We start from the raw sequence: 22,600 nt of genomic DNA on the forward strand, positions 1-22,600 counted from the left end.
AGGTTTCACAGCAGCATTTTCAAGTTAGGTGGCTGTAGGGATTACATGTTTGTAATGTATGGTATATAAGTCATTTCCAACTGGTCTTCCAGGTTGATGTTCCCAGGATTTGCTGCTACATTGGATGTTTAATTTTTTCTCGTTTTTTTATTTTATTTATTTTTTTTTTACACAGTGGTCACCACTTATCAAAGCCCAGAAGCCACTCAGGGATAAGGGTTATTGCAAGTACATTACGTTAGTGTGAAGATTTGATGAAGTGTTTAATTAAGGGGGCGGTTCATTAGGAATTTGTTAACATTGGACTTGAAGACATCCAAGTTGTAGTCCGGAGGGAAGCAGGCAGACGGAACAGAGTTCCACAGGCGTGCAGCTCTAAGAAAGAAGCTTTGTTCATGGAATCCACGTTTTGATTTAGGCACAGATAAAGAGTGGGGGAAATTTTTCACAGTGGATTCAACTAGACGGGTGTTTTTTGTGAAAGATTGGCGAGGAGGGACCAGAGATTGGAGTTCAGACGAGCACCTGCCATGGAAATAACGATAAAACAAGGATAGGCTTGCAACGTCTCTTCTGTGGGAGAGAGGTTGCAGAGTAGAGAAAAGGGCATCCCCCACTAAGCCACGAAGTCTATTTTGTACTCTGTCAAGGCAGGATAGGCTGTTTTTAGCAGCTCCTGCCCAGATATGGCAGCAGTATTCCATCCTTGTTATTTAACTTCAGTTGAAATTCTCAGAAATCAAGGGGCCCAAGACCTGGGGCTAACACTTGACCTCTATATGAGATACATAAATATTCGAATGTTCTATTAAAGTGCTTTATATCTCCAACACAGAGTGAATAAAAAACTGAGAACATAATTTTCCTCTCCCCAATTTACCATTATCCTTGAGTGGCTTCCGGGCCTTGATAAGTGGCGACCACCGTGTAAAAAAAAAAAAAAAAAAAAAAAAATACAAAAACATTTTAATATGTTGTAGTATATCTTTTTTTCTGGTTTATTAGTCTTACTTGATTCCAGGACAAAAATTTATCTAGTCTGGTGGAGTATCCAGCTTCGTGCTATTACTTGAAGTAACATCACTTAGAGAAGCTGCACCATTCCTGGGCAACGAATACGAAATGTAATTTTGAATATTTGAGTCCAACCAAGAGATCTTTTCAGGATTCTAGCCTTAGACACTCAAGATTAATGTCTAGTAGGCATTCAAGTTCTCTCTTTTTTTTTTTTTTCATTTTTCTTAAACTTTTTCTTCTAGGGGGTGGGACATCCAACCAGATGTCTGACATTTACCCCTATTTTAGTGAGTCCAACCAAGAGATCTTTTCAGGATTCTAGCCTTAGACACTCAAGATTAATGTCTAGTAGGCATTCAAGTTCTCTCTTTTTATTTTTTCATTTTTCTTAAACTTTTTCTTCTAGGGGATGGGACATCCAACCAGATGTCTGACATTTACCCCTATTTTAGTGAGTCCAACCAAGAGATCTTTTCAGGATTCTAGCCTTAGACACTCAAGATTAATGTCTAGTAGGCATTCAAGTTCTCTCTTTTTTTTTTTTCATTTTTCTTAAACTTTTTCTTCTAGGGGATGGGACATCCAACCAGATGTCTGACATTTACCCCTATTTTAGTGAGTCCAACCAAGAGATCTTTTCAGGATTGTAGCCGTCCCTTTCAGTGCAATCGTTTGTATTTCACTTGCACTTTGTTCACCGGGTATGCTTGCTATGTACTTTTTAAAATTCTTTTTCATAAGCCCCGTTGCTCCTATGATGACTGATATAATTGAAACGTCTTTTAATTTCCAATTTCGTTTCATATCATACATAAGTCCTTGATACTTTGTTATCTTTTCCCTCTCAGCTCTGTTAAGCCCTGTATCATTGGGTACACTGACCTCTATTACGGTCGATTTTTTGTGTGCTCTGTCCCAAATCACTATATCTGGTTTAACAGCTGCGTTTTCAAGATATGTAGCAGTAGGGATTATGTAGTCATAGTGAATAGTGTAGTTGTCATTCCCAACTGTTCGTTCGGGTATATGTTCCCAGGATTTTTTACTACACTGAATGTTGAGTTTCTTACATATCTTCCAGTGAAGGTATTTGCAAACTCCGTTATGGCAATCTGTATAATAACCATCTCCAAGTAGGACTTTGCAACCAGAAATCAGGTGGCCCACACTCTCAACCTCAGTGCTACAGAACCTGCATTTATTATTGTTGCTTAGACCACTCATCTTTTTGAAGGCGTTCGTCATGAGGCCCTGGTCTTGTGCAGCCAATATCAACCTCTCTTGGTCGTAATGGAGGGATCCTCTTTTGAGCCAGTCCAGGGAATCTCAGTATGTGTTTGTCTATGGACAACTAAATTCGATTTGGCCGTGAAAGAATACCCACAAATATGGCATAATATTCTCATTGTGTTATAGTTTTTTTTTATTTTTTTATTCAATTTTCACCCCAAACAAGGCACAGTGCCACTTTGAAGCAGGAGGCTACTATCAGGGACTTAATTAGCGGGGTCATTATGAAGGGAGAAGAGTAGAAAGATGTTTGTTAACATTACACTTGAACTTCTGCATATCGTTGCAGTTGGGAAAGCAGAATCCCGGAAGGGAGTTCCAAAGACCCGCAGTTCTGGGGAAGAAACTATTGGAGTAAAAGGCTTTCTTGCACCTAGGGATCTCTACTGTAAAGGGATGAGACTTAGTAGCTTGTCGGGTTTGTCGGGGGTAGTTACGCCAAGGAGGTACAAGTGTTTGCAGTTCGTCAGAGCATTCACCATTGAAGTATTTGTAGAACAAGCAGAGGGATGCAACATCTCGTCGATGGGACAGAGGTTGAAGCCTAGATGACAGTTCAGGACCTATCAGGTTGGCGACTCTTTTTTGAACCCTGTCCAGGAGCGAGAGACAAGCAGCAGATGCACCAGCCCAGATGTGACAACAGTACTCCATACATGGGCGAATGGTTGCCTTATAGAGGTACAGGATACTTTCGGGTGTTAGAAGTTTTCTAGCACGGTAGAGAGAGCCCACTGGCAGGATACTGGCAGTTATAGTTAGTGGATTTGCACTTATGTTGCATATTTTCGTTGCTGTTTCAAACTACATATTTTTGAAAATCAGGAATTACACATCGGGAATATTGACAGTGTGTTTGTTTCGCATATGCCTTACGTGTGATGACTTATCGGAAAAAGATGAACCACATAATTCACAAGGATATGGTTTTTCTCCAGTGTGTGTTCGTCTATGGACAACTAAATTCGATTTGGCCGTGAAAGAATACCCACAAATATCACACGCGAACGGCTTCACACCAGAGTGCAGCCGCCGATGCACCGTTAAATTCGACTTTACTGCGAATGATGTGTCGCACACCTCACATGTAAACGGTTTCTCTCCAGAATGTGATCGTAGATGTCGTGTCAGCTGCGATTTGTCTGTAAATGTTGACGTGCAGAGCGGACACTCGTGTACATTATCGCCCGAATGTTTCCGCAGGTGGCTCACCAGGTACGCCTTGCGTTGGAACACCAGCCCGCACACTTGGCACGAATGTGGTTTGTCTTCAGCGTGGACCTGCATGTGACGGACCAATGTCGACTTCCACGAATATGAAGATTTGCAGATGTCACAGGAATACGGTTTCACTCGCACGTGTGTTTGTAAATGTCGGAGCAAACTGGAATCATCGTCAAACGATAGATTACACGTTCCGCAAGTATAACGTTTTTCATTATTGTGCAGTTCGATATGACTTAACAAGTCCGATTCCTCACTGAAATTGAAGGTACATATCTCGCAGGTATAAATTTGCTCACCCGTGTGTGTCAGTCCGTGACTCGCTAACGCAGCATCGGTTGCAAATAATAAACCGCAGACGTTACACTTACATGATGGCTTCTCGTGGTCCGTTTGCATGTGCTTGTTCAGACTAGACTTCCATGAAAACGAAACTCCGCAAACCTTGCAAGTAAACATCTTTTCCCCCGCATCGACAGTGTGTGTCTGTCCATGAACTGTTAACGCCGACTCTGTCGAGAATGGCAAGCTGCAAATCGTGCACCTATACAACTGTCGCACCTGGTGCGTCTTTGCGTGTTGATTCAAACCCGACCGCCATGAAAACGCAGCGTGGCACACTTCACAATGAAACGTCTTCTCTCCCGAGTGCGCGCGCATATGTCTTACCAAGCTCGAGCGCACGGTAAAAGCAGAGCCACACACTTCGCAAACATAAGGTTTCACACGCACATGTGTCCGCAGATGCTCTCTCAACGAGGACTCCTCTGCAAATGACGAACCACACCAATCACAGATAAAACATTTATCACCTGCGTTATCATTTTGTTCCAGCTGGAGATGGGGCATCCTACTGGATGCCAGACATTCACCCGTTGCCTCATACATTCCAACCTTTTTAAAAATCTAACTGTTCATTTAAATGCAATTGTTTGTATCTCTCTTGCACCTGGTCCACCGGGTATATTTGCCAGGTACTTTCAGAAAAATATTTTTCTTCTCTATGAATCCAGTTGCTCCTAGTATTTATTCATCTATTTATATTTTTCTGGATTCCAGGACAAGAATTTATCTAGTCTGGTTGAGTATCTTTGCATATTTCTTCTGCATCTTTTTCATCTCCTGAAAAGAAAAATACAATTAAAATATGGTCAGACAACTTGCAAAATACAATTAAAATATGGTCAGGCAACTTGCTAAATGCAATTAAAACTGACATAACTCCAGTTCAAACAGGCAGAAGTATATAGAAGCCAGAAGTAACTGTAAGAAAGAAATAGCGACAACTAAGAGAGAATTTACTGAAACCACAAAAAAACGCATCAAAGCACAGAAATTAGGAACCCGCGACTTCTGGAAAATCTACAACAGTGTAGTAAATAATGGTCAATCAACAATTCCCCCACTATCCAACAATCATGAGGTTGTTTACTCTGCAACTGAGAAGGCTAGCATGCTCGCCAGTCGGTTTGCCTCTAACTCCACACTGGACCCTGCCAACCACCCCCTCCCTGACTTTCCTTTGCAGACAGATGCCAGACTAGATGATCTGAAAACCACCCCTTCTCATATGCATGCTATCATAAGAAATCTTGACACTACAAAAGCATGTGGACCTGATCTCATCCCGGCTGTGCTATTAAAAAAGAGCTCAGCCGAAGTAGCCCCAGTTCTCTCCAAACTTTACAACAAATGCCTTAATGAATCTTGCTTTCCTGCCTGCTGGAAAACTGCTTTTGTAGTACCAGTTTTCAAAAATTGTGGCGAAAGAACTGACCCAGTAAATTATCGCCTCATTAGCCTCCTCCCACTTTTCACCAAAATATTTGAGACAATAATTAACCAAGCTCTAGTCCATCACCTTACAGATGCTAAACTTCTGACTGACCAACAATATGGATTTAGGCAACACCGTTCAACAGCAGATATTCTAACTGTAATCTTAGAACATATATACCAGTCTACCGCTCTAGATATATCTAAGGCTTTTGACAGGGTATGGCATGAAGGTCTTCTCAGGAAAATCAGACCATATGGTATCACTGGAAGAATACATGACATAATTAAATCCTTTTTAGATAAGAGAAAAATGCAGGTTGTCCCCAACGGTCATACATCTAAACAATATGATATAACAAATGAACACATATCTAAAGAAATGGCAGAAGCACTAGAGGATGACCTCTGATCTGTAGTGGACTGGGGACATAAATGGATGGTCACACTCCATACTGCCAAGACTAAACTCGTATCCTTCAATAATTACAAGAAACCTTCTCTACCACCAATAGCAATGGCCAATGACTCTTTATCTGAAAGTACATCCTTTAAACTCCTCGGACTAATGCTTTCAGGAAACATGAGTTGGAACAATTACATCGAGAGTATCACCAGGACCGCTGTGAAGAAGGTAGGTTCTCTCTACTGTGCTAGAAAGCTACTAACGCCCAAAAGTATCTTATACCTCTATAAGGCTACCATTTACCCATGTATGGAGTATTGTTGTCATATTTGGGCTGGTGCATCTGCCACTAGTCTCTCGTTCCTAGACAAGGTTCAAAAAAGAGTCGCCAATCTGATAGGTCCTGAACAGTCATCTAAACTTCAGCCGCTGTCCCATCGACGAAATGTTGCATCCCTCTGCCTTTTCTACAAGTATTTAATGGTGAATGCTCTGACAAAATGCAAGCACTTGAGCCCCCCTCGGCGTAAATACCCCCACAAACCCAACAAGCAGCTAAATCCCACCCCTTTAAAGTAGAGATCCCTAGATGTAAGAGAGCCTTCTACTCCAGCGGTTTCTTCCCCAGGACAGCTAGACTTTGGAATTCCCTGCCGGGTCACTGCTTCCCCAACTGTACTGACATGCAGAAGTTCAAGTGCAATATGAACCGACATCTTGCTGCCCAACTCCCTACACAGTACCCCTGAAGCCTATATCCCTAAAGTGGCAATATGCCTTGTTTGGGGTGAAAATATAATTAAAAACATATATATATATATATGGTCAGACAACTTGTAAAATATAATTAAATTATGGTCAGACAACTTGACAAAATACAATTAAAATATGGTTAGACAACTTGCTAAATAAAATTAAAATATGGTCAGACAACTTGCTAAATACAATTAAAATATGGTCAGACAACTTGCTAAATACAATTAAAATATGGTCAGACAACTTGCTAAATACAATTAAAATATGGTCAGACAACTTGCTAAATACAATTAAAATATGGTCAGACAACTTGCTAAATACAATTAAAATATGGTCAGACAACTTGCTAAATACAATTAAAATATGGTCAGACAACTTGCTAAATACAATTAAAATATGGTCAGACAACTTGCTAAATACAATATAGATATGGTCAGACAACTTGCTAAATACAATATAGATATGGTCAGACAACTTGCAAAGTACCATTAAAATATGGTTAGACAACTTGCAAAATACCATTAAAATATGGTTAGACAACTTGCAAAATACCATTAAAATATGGTTAGACAACTTGCAAAATACCATTAAAATATGGTTAGACAACTTGCAAAATACCATTAAAATATGGTTAGACAACTTGCAAAATACAATTAAAATATGGTTAGACAACTTGCAAAATACCATTAAAATATGGTTAGACAACTTGCAAAATACAATTAAAATATGGTTAGACAACTTTCTAAATACAATTAGGATATGGTTAGACAACTTGCTAAATACAATTAAAATATGCTCACACAACTTTCTAAATATATGGTCAGACAACTTGCGATATACAATTAAAATATGGTCAGACAACTTCCAAAATACAATTAAAATATGGTCAGACAACTTGCTAAATACAATTAAAATATGGTTAGACAACTTGCAAAATACAATTAAAATATGGTTAGGCAACTTGCAAAATACAATTAAAATATGGTCACACAACTTGCAAAATTCAATTAAAACATGGTTAGACAACTTGCAAAATACAATTAAAATACTCCAGTAGTTTCTTCCCCAGAACTGCTAGACTTTGGAATTCCCTTCCGGGTCCCTGCTTCCCATTACTGTACTGACATGCAGAAGTTCAAGTGTAACGTGAACCGACATCTTGCTGCCCAACTCCCTACATAGTATCCCTGATGCTTATGTCCCTGATAGTAGCCCCCTACATCAAAGTGGCAATGTGCCTTGTTTGGGGTGAAAATGTAATAAAAAAAAAAAAAATTATTGCAGTGAAACCAAAACTACTACTACTACCACCATTACAGTATAATCTCGCCACTTCTCTTTCTCTCTATCCTTCCTTTTTCCTTCTCCCCTTCTTTTCTCTCTATGTGAACAGAGGTTTTAACCAATCAGAACAGGAAGGAAGGAAGGAAAGACATAAAATACTCAAGCTGGAAGACGGCCGAGAGACAAGTTGGAGAGACAAGTTGTTTTGGAGTTATTTGAATATCCCGAACTTTCTATGACCCGATACAGCTTACAATCTTACTGTAACCTTTATTTTATTTTTAATTCAATTTTCACCCCGAACAAGGCACAGTGCCACTTTGAAGCAGGGGGCTACTATCAGGGACTTAATTAGCGGGGTCATTATGAAGGGAGATGAGTAGAAAGATGTTTGTTAACATTACACTTGAACTTCTGCATATCAGTGCAGTTGGGAAAGCAGAATCCCGGAAGGGAGTTCCAAAGACCCGCAGTTCTGGGGAAGAAACTATTGGAGTAAAAGGCTTTCTTGCACCGAGGGATCTCCACTGTAAAGGGATGAGACTTAGTAGCTTGTCGGGTTTGTCGGGGGTAGTTACGTCGGGGAGGTACAAGTGTTTGCAGTTCGTCAGAGCATTCACCATTAAAGTATTTGTAGAACAGGCAGAGGGATGCAACATCTCATCGATGGGACAGAGGCTGAAGCCTAGATGACAGTTCAGGACCTATCAGGTTGGCGACTCTCTTTTGAACCCTGTCCAGGAGCGAGAGACAAGAAGCAGATGCACCAGCCCAAATGTGACAACAGTACTCCATTCATGGGCGAATGGTTTCCTTATAGAGGTATAGGATACTGTCAGGCGTAAGTAGTTTTCTAGCACGGTAGAGGGAGCCAACCTTCCTTGCAGCAGCCTTGGCAATGCTCTCAATGTATCTATTCCAGTTCATATTCCCTGTAAACGTTAGGCCGAGGAGTTTAAAAGATGCTGAAACGTATATAAAAACCGTTTCGTTTTTTAAATGTCTTGTTTTGTTGTTATTATTGTCCCCAGGTCTGTTTCTAGACTGTTCCAACACTCCCATCTTCTGATTAATTTTGACGGCTCTCCAAGAGGGGGACCCGCCAAAATGGTGACCTGCCCAACAAAAGTTAAACTATGATAACCACCATACTATAAACTGGAGATTAGATGAACACTTGCCATGAAAATAACGATAGAGCAGAGAAAGTTTTAAATATTTTGGTTGACATGGGGTATGCATAGGTTATTTTGCTTTTCAGTATCTCTCTCTTTTTTTTTTTTTTTTTTTACACAGTGATCACCACTTATCAAGGCCCGGAAGCCACTCGGGGATAAAGGGTTATTGCAAGTACATTACGTTAGTGTGGATATTTGATGAAGTGTTTACTTAAGGGGGCGGTTCATTAGGAATTTGTTAACATTGGACTTAAACACATCCAAGTTGTAGTCCGGAGGGAAGCAGGCAGACGGAACAGAGTTCCACAGGCGTGCAGTTCTAAGAAAGAAGCTTTGTTCATGGAATCCACGTTTTGATTTAGGCACAGATATAGAGTGGGGGAAATTTTTCACAGTGGATTCGGCTAGACGGGTGTTTTTCGTGAAAGATTGGCGAGGGAGGACCAGAGATTGGAGTTCAGATGAGCACTTGCCATGGAAATAACGATAAAACAAGGATAGGCTCGCAACGTCTCTTCTGTGGGAGAGAGGTTGCAGGGTAGAGAAAAGGGCATCCCCCACTAAGCCACAAAGTCTATTTTGTACTCTGTCAAGGCAGGATAGGCTGTTTTTAGCAGCTCCTACCCAGATATGGCAACAGTGTTCCATCCTTCGACGTACTGAAGTTATTTGAAAATTCCCGAACTTTCTATGATCCGATACAACTTACAGGCTTTAACCTCGGATGCTGAAACGTATATAAAAACCGTTTTGTTTTTTAAATGCCTTGTTTCTTTGTAATCATTAATCTTTTTGAGAAGCGGTATACGTTATTTACTGTTTTACATCGTTCACCATCCTGCCCTCAACAATATTCGAGTTTGGGTCTTTCTTTGATCTCCTTTGTTTTACTGATTTTGGATATTTTGCCATTTTATTTGTATTAACACTTTAACCTACTAATGCGTGATGCCTATGTAAAAAAAAAAAAAGACTCAAAATTCAATATTGTTGAGGGCAGGATGGTGAATCTAGAAGTGTGAGCCATTTTGAGTTTCAGATGGTTCGCTGTTACACACAAGTCCTGGGAGGTGACTTGTTTGTAGTAGACAGTTTTAAATATTTTGATTGCATTTGCGACTTTGAAAAATCAAAGTGGTGACTAGAAATAATGAATTTAGAGAAAGTTTTAAATATTTTGGTTGACTTGGGCATAGGTTATTTTCCTTTTCAGTATCTCTAGATGACTTGCGATAATCACAAAAATTGATCCTCCATTCCAAAAAATTGTCCATTAGACTTGAACACAACCATATTGTAGTCAACCGGAAAGCAGGAAAAACGGAAGACAATTCCACAGGCGTGCAGTTCTAAGAAAGAAGCTTTCTTCATGGAATCTACGTTTAGGTTTAGGCACAGATAAAGAGTGGGGGGAATTATTGATAGTGTTTACAGCTAGACGAGTGTTTCTTGTGAAAGTTTGGCGAGGGGGGACCATAGATTGAAGCTCAGTCGAACACTTTCCCTGAAAATAACGATACATCAGAGACAAACTCGCAACATCTCTTCTGTGAGATAGAGGTTGCAAGGAAGAGAAAAGGACATCTCCTACGAGGCTACGAAGTCTATTTTGAACTCTATCAAGGCAGGACAAGTCCTTTCTAGCAGCTCCTGCCCAGATGTGGCAACAATATTCCATCCTTGGACATACCTGGCTCTTATATAGATAGAGAATAGCATCAGCAGTGAGATATCTACTGGATCGATAGAAAGATCCCACCATTTTTCCAGCGTCTTTTTTTCCAGAGTCTTTCTTTGATCTAGTTAGTAGATATGAAACTGAAACTAACACTGTTTTACTGATTTTGGATATTTTGCCAAACGGCTTATAATTTCAGAATAGAATTAGACATAATCATAAGTTTCCATCTAAGAGCACTTAGAATATGTAGCCCCAAAACTTTTGCACAATGAAATACATTGAAGATACTTCTTAAAACCTAAAATATATTCATTTTTTTATCTATAACTCTGGAAGAAAGGCATAGAAAAAAAGTAAATAGTAAATAATTTAACGGTGTGAAGCCTTGTTTCGTTATTATTGTCCCCAGGTTTGTTTCTAAACCATGCAAACACTCCAGTCTTCTGATTAATTTTGACGACTCTCCAAGAATTATCGTCGAGAACTCTTGGCCTGAAGGCCTAATCCCCCAACGCGGGTGATTACAGAAACATGTATGCACATATGTAGCCATAAATGTTTGTATAAATAAATTTCACATACCTGCTCTGTTTACTCATTGAGCACTCTTTGATTGACACATGTTGTTTCATTGGATGTACTTCTAGGAAACTAAACTCTACTGGCTATATATATATATATATATATATATATATATCCTTTAGACGAGGACTGTACAAAATTGAAACAACTCTAAATTAACTTAATAACATTGGGTTTATATTAAAACTGAAGATTGGGAGAACCAGTAGAGAAATTCCAAATGATCAATACGAATGTTAAAAAAATATTTCAAAAATAAAAAAAAAAACGTTTAAAACAAACCGACAATTAAAAAATATATAAATAAAAAAACATACATATTTTCCTTTTCAGTATCTCTAGATGACTTGCGATAATCACGATGCGAAAATTGATCCTCCATTCCAAAAAATTGTCCAGTTAACAGGGCTCTACATTGCATTTGCGACTTTGAAAAATCAAAGTGCTGACTAGAAATAATGAATTTAGAGATTGTATTTCTTGCACTGACCAACTTCCAAAGTCCACTACTGAGTGAAAAATATCTTTTCAACTTTTATTTTCCATTTCGATTTAAAAGCCAAGTACGTCCAAGGATGGAATACTGTTGCCATATCTGAGCAGGAGCTGCTAAAAACAGCCCATCCTGCCTTGACAGAGTACAAAATAGACTTTGTGGCTTAGTGGGGGATGCCCTTTTCTCTACCCTGCAACCTCTCTCCCACAGAAGAGACGTTGCGAGCCTATCCTTGTTTTATCGTTATTTCCATGGCAAGTGCTCGTCTGAACTCCAATCTCTGGTCCCCCCTCGCCAATCTTTCACGAAAAACACCCGTCTAGCCGAATCCACTGTGAAAAATTTCCCCCACTCTTTATCTGTGCCTAAATCAAAACGCGGATTCCATGAACAAAGCTTCTTTCTTAGACTACAACTTGGATGTCTTCAAGTCCAACGTTAACAAATTCCTAATGAACCGCCCCCTTAAGTAAACACTTCATCAAATCTCCACACTAACGTAATGTACTTGCAATAACCCTTATCCCTGAATGGCTTCCGGGCCTTGATAAGTGGTGATCACCGCGTAAAAAAAACGAAAAAAAAAACAAGATGCCGGTAATTTTTCATCTGCTAACATGATTAAAGTCGTTTTGTTAATAATTCAGTAATATTCAGGTAATTTTGACTGCATCATTTGGAAGCCTATAGTGTAGAAGCACCAATATCTTTATCAATGGCAGGGTTCTACAACTAGAAACAATGAATTTAGAGATTGTATTTCTTTCACTGACCATCTTCCAAAGCCCACTACTATACGTTAGTTTTTCTTCAATAACTCGATAATTCATAATGGATTTACTTAGAATACATACACACACACACACATACATATATATTGACATCACAATGGGTCCCCGATACTGTGTTGATTACTGAGTTGGTAGGTTTGTACTTACTAAAGGAGATGAACAGAAAAATACCTTGTTTAAATGGGAGAGGGGCTATATAGGGATGACGCACTGGTTATAATTAATTCCAGCGATCGAATTACTGAAAAAAACTAGGAAAATATCAGAAATGTTTTTAATGAAATGGGATTAGAAATAGCAATAGACAGCAATTACAAAGAAGTAAACTTTCTAGACATTACTCTAAATCTTTCTATCTAAAACCAAACGAAATTTCGTTTGGTTTTAGATACAAAGGTAATAATCTTTGAAGAAGGCGTATGGCAGAATCTCGCAAGCATGGAAAATTAAATGTATAAAATACCAAGCAAGATTATCAGTTTAATAGAAAATGCAATGAAAACTTGAAGTGAAAGCTGATGGACAAGACGGAACTGAGATTAAAATACAAAATACTACCTTCCAAGTGTTCAAGGAGGGGGTGCTCCTGCCCTTGTTTACGAAGAGACGGAAATATGCATGCTCACCTCATGACGGTCTGTGCAGTAAGATAAAAAGGTAATAATCTTTGGATGTAGAATTGTAAACTTATTATGTCAGTACTATTCATCATAGTCATAATATCCCTTAACAACATATTAAGAAAATGCCAAGCCGGATACAAGTTGACAAATGCAGTGATAATAAAATCATTTTAAATGTATAAAAATATGGAATTCTTACTAAACAAAGTTTAATATACATCACAAATAATATTATCTCCAATTACAGCAAATTTCATAACATTATCTCAAATAGATATGGAGCTATGTCACATTATAATAGTACTGTATTTTCAACCATGGCGGCCATTTTGTTTTTGCTCTAAAAAATTAATAAAAGCCTAATTGAATGGGCATCCACCTGAAAAACCTTCAGTATCGACCCCTCTAACAGTCTGACATGAATGCCTGCTCCTAACATTCCGTACCCGCTAAAGTGATTTCTAGGCCTCTTTTCAGATTTTGCCTCCTGACTAATTAAGAAAATGCCAAGCCGGATACAATTGACAAATACAGATTAAAGAATGTACCATCTAATGTACATGGATAACCTGGAGTTGTTGTAAAGACCAAGAAGGAATTAGAGACGCTAAGACACATAACCAGAATCCTCAGTTAGGATATTAGAATGGAATCCGGCATGGAAAAAGTGTGCGCTCCTGATCTAAGAAGGGGAAAACTGGAAGCAACAGAAGGTAAGATACTACCCAACCAAACAGATGAGGGCACTAGGTGAGTATGATGATTAAAAATATTTGGGAAGCAGACACGATTAAAACAACAGAAATAAAAGGGAAAATTGGAAAGAATTATCTCAGAGGAACCTGAATACAACCCGCTTATCTACCAAAGAGAATGGTCCCCATATCTCTCTACGTGTCATTTCAAACGTCCACTGTTAACTTCTTATAAAATATTCCATTTACTTATAGAAAAGTTTCCTGTCTGGCCATATTTTACAATTCTACATCCAAAGATTATTACCTTTGTATCTAAAACCAAACGAAATTTCCTCTTACTGCACAGACCGTTATGAGGTGAGCACGCATATTTCCGTCTCTCCGTAAACAAGGGCAGGAGCACCCCCTCCCTCAACACTAATTAGGGTAGGTTAGTTAGTTTTGAAAAGCCTATTGCCTAGGTTTAATTGTAAAAATTAATTATAATTTGTATATTGTATTGTGATATATTTTTTGTAAAATAAACAGTTAAGATTATACAATATATATTACAATTGTGTCGCGTGTCAAGTTTTTGAGCCTCCCCAAGACGAGAGCCATCCATTTCAATTGATGTCAAATGTTTAGATTTAGTTATTTGCAAGAATAATGACAATCGTTCTGCAATCCTAGAATTAAATATCTATTTGTGCTACTATTTCTCAGTGTGTGTGTGTGTGTGTGTGTGTGTGTGTTGTGGCACTATTTTTCAGTGTCACAGTTGCTAACACACTCTACAGCATGGCCAAGTGGTGATTTGGCCATAAGCGTAGAGATATACAGAAATGCAATCCCAGAATTCCCTTTCTAGAGCGATCCTTTTTTCGGCCAGACAACATGGGGTAAGCACGCATTTTTCTGTCTCTCCGTAAACGAGGGGGGAGGGCACCCTCTTTCCATCAGCACAAGTTAGGACTATCTACGTAGCTCAGTCTAATAATTTTTAAAGCTTAAGTATCAATTGCTTTTGATCCTTTTTGTACAACATTGTAAAATATTGTAAAATATTTATGTATTGAAATAAAATAGTTAAGAATTCTCATATATATTACGATTGTGTCGGGTTGTGTGTTTTATTGAGTTTGCCATGAATGCTTCTATCAAACAACGAGGAGGATGAAGAAAGAAAATTCCACCCACACCCAACAGGTTTAATTGTAAAAATTAATTATAATTTGTATATTGTATTGTGATATATTTTTTGTAAAATAAACAGTTAAGATTATACAATATATTACAATTGTGTCGCGTGTCAAGTTTTTGAGCCTCCCCAAGACGAGATTGATGTCAATCGTTCTGCAATCCTAGAATTAAATATCTATTTGTGCTATTATTTCTCAGTGTGTGTGTGTGTGTGTTGTGGCACTATTTTTCAGTGTCACAGTTGCTAACACACTCTACAGCATGGCCGAGTGGTGATTTGGCCATAAGCGTACAGATATACAGAAATGCAATCCCAGAATTCCCTTTCTAGAGTGATCCTTTTTTCGGCCAGACAACATGGGGTAAGCACGCATTTTTCTGTCTGTCCGTGAACAATTGTGTCGCGTGTCGAGTTTTTGTGTCTGCCATAAATGCCTTTATTGAAAAACGAGATGACCCTGAGGAAAAGGACGATTCCAACCTGAATGCCACCAGAGGTCAAGATGTTTCCTGGGAGAAGAAGGAGCCACACCCACACCCAACATCTCAGGTATACTTTTATTCTTAAAGACCCTAACCCGACTGGCCATCTTCATGAGAGCACTTCTAAGACATTTAGTACAACACGTGTGTCGGTCATACACCAGTGACTGGCTGATCGTGTTATATATTATCTTTTAACTCTGGGCCTTCATAAGTGGTGATGCCTTTGTGTAAAAAAAAAAAAAAAAAAAAAAAAAACTTAGTTGACCAGCATAGAATTTATATTTTCAGCCAATTTTTCGATATTTGTTATCCGAGAGACCGATCTAAATTTTGTCAGTGTTTCTTGTGTCTGCCGAAAGTGAGACATACAAACACACACACACACACACACACACACACAAATGAGCGTCCTGAATTGGGTATCAGAAAAAAGTCCAGTCTAATTTCAAATTCCAAAAAACAATTTTTTTAAACTTCATTGCACTTGTGTCCCCTCGACATACATATCACCGACAAACTTGCTTAGCAACAAAATCACACCCCTTCACTGTTGAGGTCCCTAAATGCCAGAAAGCTTTCTATTCTAACAGTTTCTTCCCTCGAACAGCTAGACTTTGGAATTCCCTTCCTGCTGCCTGCTTCCCTGGTTGTACTGATATGCAGAAGTTTAAATGTAACATAAACAAATATCTTGTTAATCTTTCCTAAACATGGCCCCAAATAGAAGCCCCTTACATCCAACTTGGTGATATGCTGTCTAGGGGGTGAAAATCAGTAAAAAAAAAATAAACATAAATAAAAAAAACACATTAATAAAAAATAAATTAAAAATATAAATAACATTTTTTTAAATTATAAAATTAAAATATATAAAAAAGATAAAATATAAAAAATTAATAAACAATAAAAGAAATAACAATACAAGAAATAAAAATAAATTATTAAAAATGAATTAATAAAAATTAAATAAATTGAAAAAAGTAAAAAATTGAAAAAAGTAAAAAATGAAAAAAATAAATGAAAAAAATAAAAAATGGGAAAAATAAAAAATGGAAAAAATAAAAAATGGAAAAAATAAAAAATGGAAAAAATAAAAAATGGAAAAAAAATCGATAAAAAAAATCGAAAAACTAAATTGAAAAAAAAATTTTAAAATTGAAAAAAATAAAAAATTGAAAAAAATAAAAAATTTAAAAAAATAAAATATTGAAAAAAATAAAATATTGAAAAAAATAAAATATTGAAAAAAATAAAATATTGAAAAAAATAAAATATTGAAAAAAATAAAATATTGAAAAAAAATAAAATATTGAAAAAAAATAAAATATTGAAAAAAAATAAAATATTGAAAAAAATAAAAAATTGAAAAAAATAAAAAATTGAAAAAAATAAAAAATTGAAAAAAAATAACAAATACAAAAAAATAAAAAATTGAAAAAATAAAAAAAATTTTAAAAATAAAAAATTGAAAAAAATTAAAAAATTGAAAAAAATAAAAACATTGAAAAAAATAAAAACATTGAAAAAATAAAAAATTGAAAAATAAAATAAAAAAACTGAAAAAATAAAACAAAAAAAATTGAAAAAAACAAAATTGAAAAACAAAAAAACGGATTTTTTACCTTCACTTTTCATTGCTAATACTAATTAATACTAATGATAATTGTTTTTAAATGAAGTAAAAAATCTGTAAATATTAAAATCTATATTCATAGGCAATTGTAGCTTTTGTAGGATGGACACAGGATTGATTGGTTGTTTTTGTTTTACGGCATATCAACCCTTTTCAGGTTAGTTAATGCCGAATCCAGTGAATTTGAAGAAAAATTTTTTTAATAGAATATATTTGTTTTTTTCAAGTCGGTTTCTATTTAACCCATAGTTGGAACCCTAACAGGTACTACCACTCCGGGTCAGAGTGGACCTGGGAGCAATGACAATTAAAGGGTGGCTCCACACTCTCCAAAGCCTGCAAGCTGGGCCTCACCATCGGATAAAGTTTAAGGTCATATCCAGGGCCTGGACACAGGAAGAAATGAAAAAAAAAAAAAAAAAACCCTGATAAGACACGTCAAATACGGAACAGGTGCATCAAATCTGTTGCCAAGGTTGCTGGAAAAATAGTTGAATCATTCCACCACTCCAGTAGATATCTCACTGCTTTTACAATTCTCTACCTACATTATTATTTTTTTTTTTTTTTTACACAGTGATCACCACTTATCAAGGCCCGGAAGCCACTCAAGGATAAGGGTTATTGCAAGTACATTACGTTAGTGTGGAGATTTGATGAAGTGTTTACTTAAGGGGGCGGTTCATTAGGAATTTGCTAACGTTGAACTTGAACACATCCAAGTTGTAGTCAGGTGGGAAGCAGGCAGATGGAACAGAGTTCCACAGGCGTGCAGTTCTAAGAAAGAAGCTTTGTTCATGGAATCCACGTTTTGATTTAGGCACAGATAAAGAGTGGGAGAAATTTTTCACAGTGGATTCAGCTAGAAGGGTGTTTTTCAAAAAAGTGAAAGATTGGCGAGGGGGGACCAGAGATTGGAGTTTAGACGAGCACCTGCCATGGAAATAACGATAAAACAAAGATAGGCTCGCAACATCTCTTCTGTGGGAGAGAAGTTGCAGGGTAGAGAAAAGGGCATCCCCCACTAAGCCACGAAGTCTATTTTGTACTCTGTCAAGGCAGGATAGGCTGTTTTTAGCAGCTCCTGCCCAGATATGGCAACAGTATTCCATCCTTGGCCGTACTTGGCTTTTATATAGATATATATAAAAGCCAAGTACGTTCAAGGATGGAGTACTGTTACCACATTTGGGCAGGAGCTGCTAGAAAGACTTTATCCTGCCCCTTTTTTTTTTTAACTCGTTCACCCCTAGCAAGGAATATCACCACTTGGACATAAGGGGCTACTATTTCGGACCATTTCTAAGAAAGATTAACAAGATGTTGGTTTATATTACATTTAAACTTCTGCATATCAGTACAGTCAGGGTAGCAGGCAGAAGGAAGGGGATTCCAAAGTCTAGCTGTTCGAGGGAAGAAGCTATTAGAACAGAAAGTTTTCTGGCATGTAGGGACCTCAACAGTGAAGGGGTGTGATTTTGTTGCTAAGCAAGTTTATCGGTGATATGTATGTCGAGGGGACACAAGTGAGGAGTGAGATCTTATTGCTAAGCGGATTTGTCCCAGAAATTCTTGTTGATCCGTTCCCATAAATAATCAGATTCTACCCAATTTCCACCGTTAACGGTTACGAAACTACCACCTTATCCTCGAGTGGCCTTCGACCCTCGATAAGTGGTTACTCCCAAGTTATATAAAAAAAAAAAAAAAATAACTAAGAAAATCAAAATTTACGATTTTCAGCGATTTTTTTACTAGACTGCATTGAACATAGGGCTGATTTTTTACCTTTACATGTCGATTTGAGTTGTCTCCCTCTTTTAAATAATCATATTTAATCATAGCGGATGAAAACACTACAACTTTTTTTAATCGTAAAATTGGATTTTCTTTCATAAAAGAATATTTGATCAAATTACATCATTTTTGGAACATGACATCTTCGTTCCATGATAGTACGTACATCAGACTTTTCTGTATTTTATTTGCTTTTAATTGCCGCCATAAAGTGCCAATTTGAAGAACCCCCCCCCCTCCAACCTCCCCATGTTAAGAACGACTTTCGGAATAGACAACCCCCAACCTCCCTATGTTAAGAACGGCTTTCGGAATAGACAACCCCCAACCTTCCCATGTTAAGAACGGCTTTCGGTATAGACACCCCCAACATCCTTATGTTAAGAACGACTTTCGGTATAGACACCCCAAACCTTCCCATGTTTAGAACGGCTTTCGGAATAGACACACCCAACCTCCCTATGTTAAGAACGGCTTTCGGACCCCCCCCCCGTCGCAACCTATAAAAGTTGACATGTCGAATGTGAACGATGTGTTGGACGTAAAAATGTATCGAATTTAAAACGGAACGAAATTTAAATTTCCGTTCCATTTTTACAACAACCGTTAAAAAACAGTTTTAGAAATTGTTGCAATTTTTATTAACATAAATTTATTTTGCTTTATTTTCGTAACATGAAATATATAGGGGGGGGGGGAATAAGTACCGATTTATTAAATTGTTAGGTGAAAGTACAGAATAGTTAAAAAAAAACAAAAAAAAAAAAACTTTCCCTCCTTTCTTAATAAACGAAAAAAAAAAAAAAAGAGGATGCGAATCTTCACCATAACCAAAGTACTCTTTTTAAAAACATTACAAATAACGCCCTTTCCCTCCTCACATTAAGAAAGGCTTTCTAAATAATAATGTAATTATTTCAGCACGGTCCGTATCCCGAATAATTATCTTAACGTGCTGAAACAACGTTATTATTCAGAAAGCCATTCTTAACATGGGGAGGATGTTTTGTAAGTATTCTCTACTTTCACCTAACAATTTGATAATTTGATAATTATGCAGAATACGGACCGTGCTGAAATAATAACATTATTTAGAAAGCCATTCTTAACATGGGGAGGATGTTTTGTAACTATTCTGTACTTTTACCTAACTATTTAATAATTTGATAATTATGCAGAATACGGACCGTGCTGAAATAATAACATTATTGGGTTTGTATTACTGTACACATAGATTCGAAATCGTTGTCAAAAAACAAATATATAACAAATAAATGTTATCAAAGGCAAGATAAGTTACTTTTCGTCCAAACTGGATATGTTTTCAGTGTTTTTATTCAATGTAACATGTTTATTCAGCTCGAAAAACATACAGTGTTTACAGTTGAACATTCAAGATGGCGTCTCACACCCTCTTTAACACCGTAAGTTTGGGAAAAGGTGTTATAAATAAAAAACTATACAAAATACTATTAAAAACCCACCGAATATATGTCAACCTATGTCACGGTAACATATATTGAGCGAGTTTGTAACAGTATTTTATCCGGTTTTTTATTTATAACACCTTTTCCCAAACTTACCGTGTTAAAGAGAGAATCAGACGTCATCTTGAATGTTCCAATACATGGGTAAACACTGTATGGTTTTCGAGCTGAATAAACATTTAGAAAGCCATTCTTAACATGGGGAGGGTGTTTTGTAACCATTCTCAGAATGGTCCATTCTGTACTTTCACCTAACAATTTAATTAAAAAAAAATAAATAGATACCGTAAACCTCGAATTTGATATCGAAAATACGATTTAAAAAAAATACATCACGGTAACATAAGTGCAGAAGCACCATTAAATTGCCCCCTCCCCGTGTTAAGAATGGCTTTCTGAATAATGTTTATTATTTTTCAGCATTCCGCGCTCACAAACATCGGAATTTAAAAAAAAAAAAAAACAAATAAATAAAAACACATTTATTAAAAATAATTAATGGAAAAACTTACGAGAGATTAATTTCACTTTCTTTTCTGGATTGCGGATTTGGATTAAATGCGATAATCTCTTTGAAGATCAAAAAAAAACCCAAACATTTGAATTCGTTTTCGTCCATTTTTTTTTTTTTCTTTTTTTTATATCCGGGTTCATTTTTTTGCTTTCCTTTATTGAAGAGTTCCTCTTTGCTGACGTCACCAATTTTGGTTTTTATTTTTTTCAATTTTAAAACAATTTCAAAACTTGAGATATTTTTGCATTTTTTTTTAAAATTTTATTATCATTATTTTTTTAATTGTGTTGTCACTCCAAACAAAGCACAGTGCCACTTTGATGTAAGGAGTTACTATCCAGGACATAATTTGCAGGAATACTATGTGGGGAGTTGAGCAGCAAGATGTCTGTTCACATTACACTTGAACTTCTGCATGTCAGTACAGTTGGGAAAGCAAAATCCCAGAAGGGGATTCTAAAGTCTAGCAGTTCTGGGGGAGAAACTATTGGAATTAGAAGGCCTCCTCACACCTAGGGATCTCTACTGTGAAGGGGTGGAACTTTGCTGCTTGTCAGGACCTTTTTTATTGTATTATTATTATTATTATTATTATTATTATTATTATTATCATTTTTATTCATTCTTTTTTTTAAATTGCGGTGTCACCCCCAATCAAGGCACAGTACCACTTTGATGTAAGGAATCACTATCTGGAACATAATTTGCAGGCATACTATGTGGGGAGTTGAGCAGCAAGATGTCTGTTCTATTAGAATAGAAAGCCTTCCTGGTATCTAGAGATTTCTACTATGACAGAGTGGGATTTTGCAGCTTGTCAGGTTTTTCGGAAGTATTTACGTCAAGGAGGCTTGTATTTTTATTTTTATTTTTTTATTTATTACATTTTCACCCCAAACAAGGCACATTGCCACTTTGGTGTAGGAGGCTACTATCAGGATCAGCAACTACTGGGCCACTATATAGGGATTTGGGCAGCAAGATGTCGGTTCATGTTGCACTTGAACTTCTGCATGTCAGTACAGTTAGGGAAGCAGGAACCTGGAATGGAATTCCAGAGTCTAGCGGTTCTGGGGAAGAAACTACTGGAGTAGAAAGATCTTTTACATCTAGGGATCTCTACTGTGTGGGGGTGGGATTTAGCTGCCTGGACAGGGTTCAAAAGAGAGTCGTCAATCTGATAGGTTCTGAACTTTCATCTAAGCTTCAACCTCTGTCCCATCAACGAAATGTTGCATCCCTCTGCCTGTTCTACAAGTATTTTAATGGTGAATGCTCTGACGAACTGCAAGCACTTGTGCCCCCATGACGTATAAATAAATACCCCCAACAAACCCAACAAGCAACTGCATCCCACCCCCACACAGTAGAGATCTGTAGGTGTGAGAAGGCCTTCTACTCCAATAGTTTCTTCCCCAGAACTGCTAGATTTTGGAACTTCCTTCCGGGATTCTGTCAGCTGTACTGACATGCAGAAGTTCAAGTGTAATGTTAACAGACATCTTGCGGCTCATCTTCCTTCATAAAGTCCCTGCAACTTATGTCCCCGATAGTAGCTCCCTACTTCAAAGTGGCACTGTGCCTTGTTTGGGGTGAAAAATGATTAATAAAAAAAAAAACAGACTCAGCAAAAGAAAGTCTTTTAAAAGCTACATTAATATAAAAATAAATTAGTTTTTATAATTTTTGTTTTTGTCAA

General features: G+C 37.1%; 1 protein-coding gene across 1 annotated transcript; it reads right to left on the bottom strand.

The window, feature by feature from the left end:
• Nucleotides 1-1,418: 1,418 nt before the first annotated feature.
• On the bottom strand, nt 1,419-21,035 carry LOC145271064 (uncharacterized). Its single transcript, XM_080126611.1, has 2 exons — nt 20,900-21,035; nt 1,419-4,653 (listed from the first exon to the last, which is right to left on the bottom strand). The coding sequence occupies exon 2, from the start codon at nt 4,417-4,419 to the stop codon at nt 3,136-3,138; it is 1,284 nt and encodes a 427-aa protein (XP_079982737.1). The 5' UTR covers nt 4,420-4,653; nt 20,900-21,035; the 3' UTR covers nt 1,419-3,135.
• Between the last annotated feature and the right edge of the window lie 1,565 nt (nt 21,036-22,600).

The sequence above is a fragment of the Euprymna scolopes genome, chromosome 46, assembly GCF_053919585.1.
Source record: "Euprymna scolopes isolate OS-2025 chromosome 46, ASM5391958v1, whole genome shotgun sequence".
NCBI classification, from domain to species: Eukaryota; Metazoa; Mollusca; class Cephalopoda; order Sepiida; family Sepiolidae; genus Euprymna; species Euprymna scolopes.

Excerpts from the sequence above, each read along its gene's own strand:
- LOC145271064 (XM_080126611.1), bottom strand. The coding sequence starts at position 4,419 with ATGTATGAGGCAACGGGTGAATGTCTGGCATCCAGTAGGATGCCCCAT.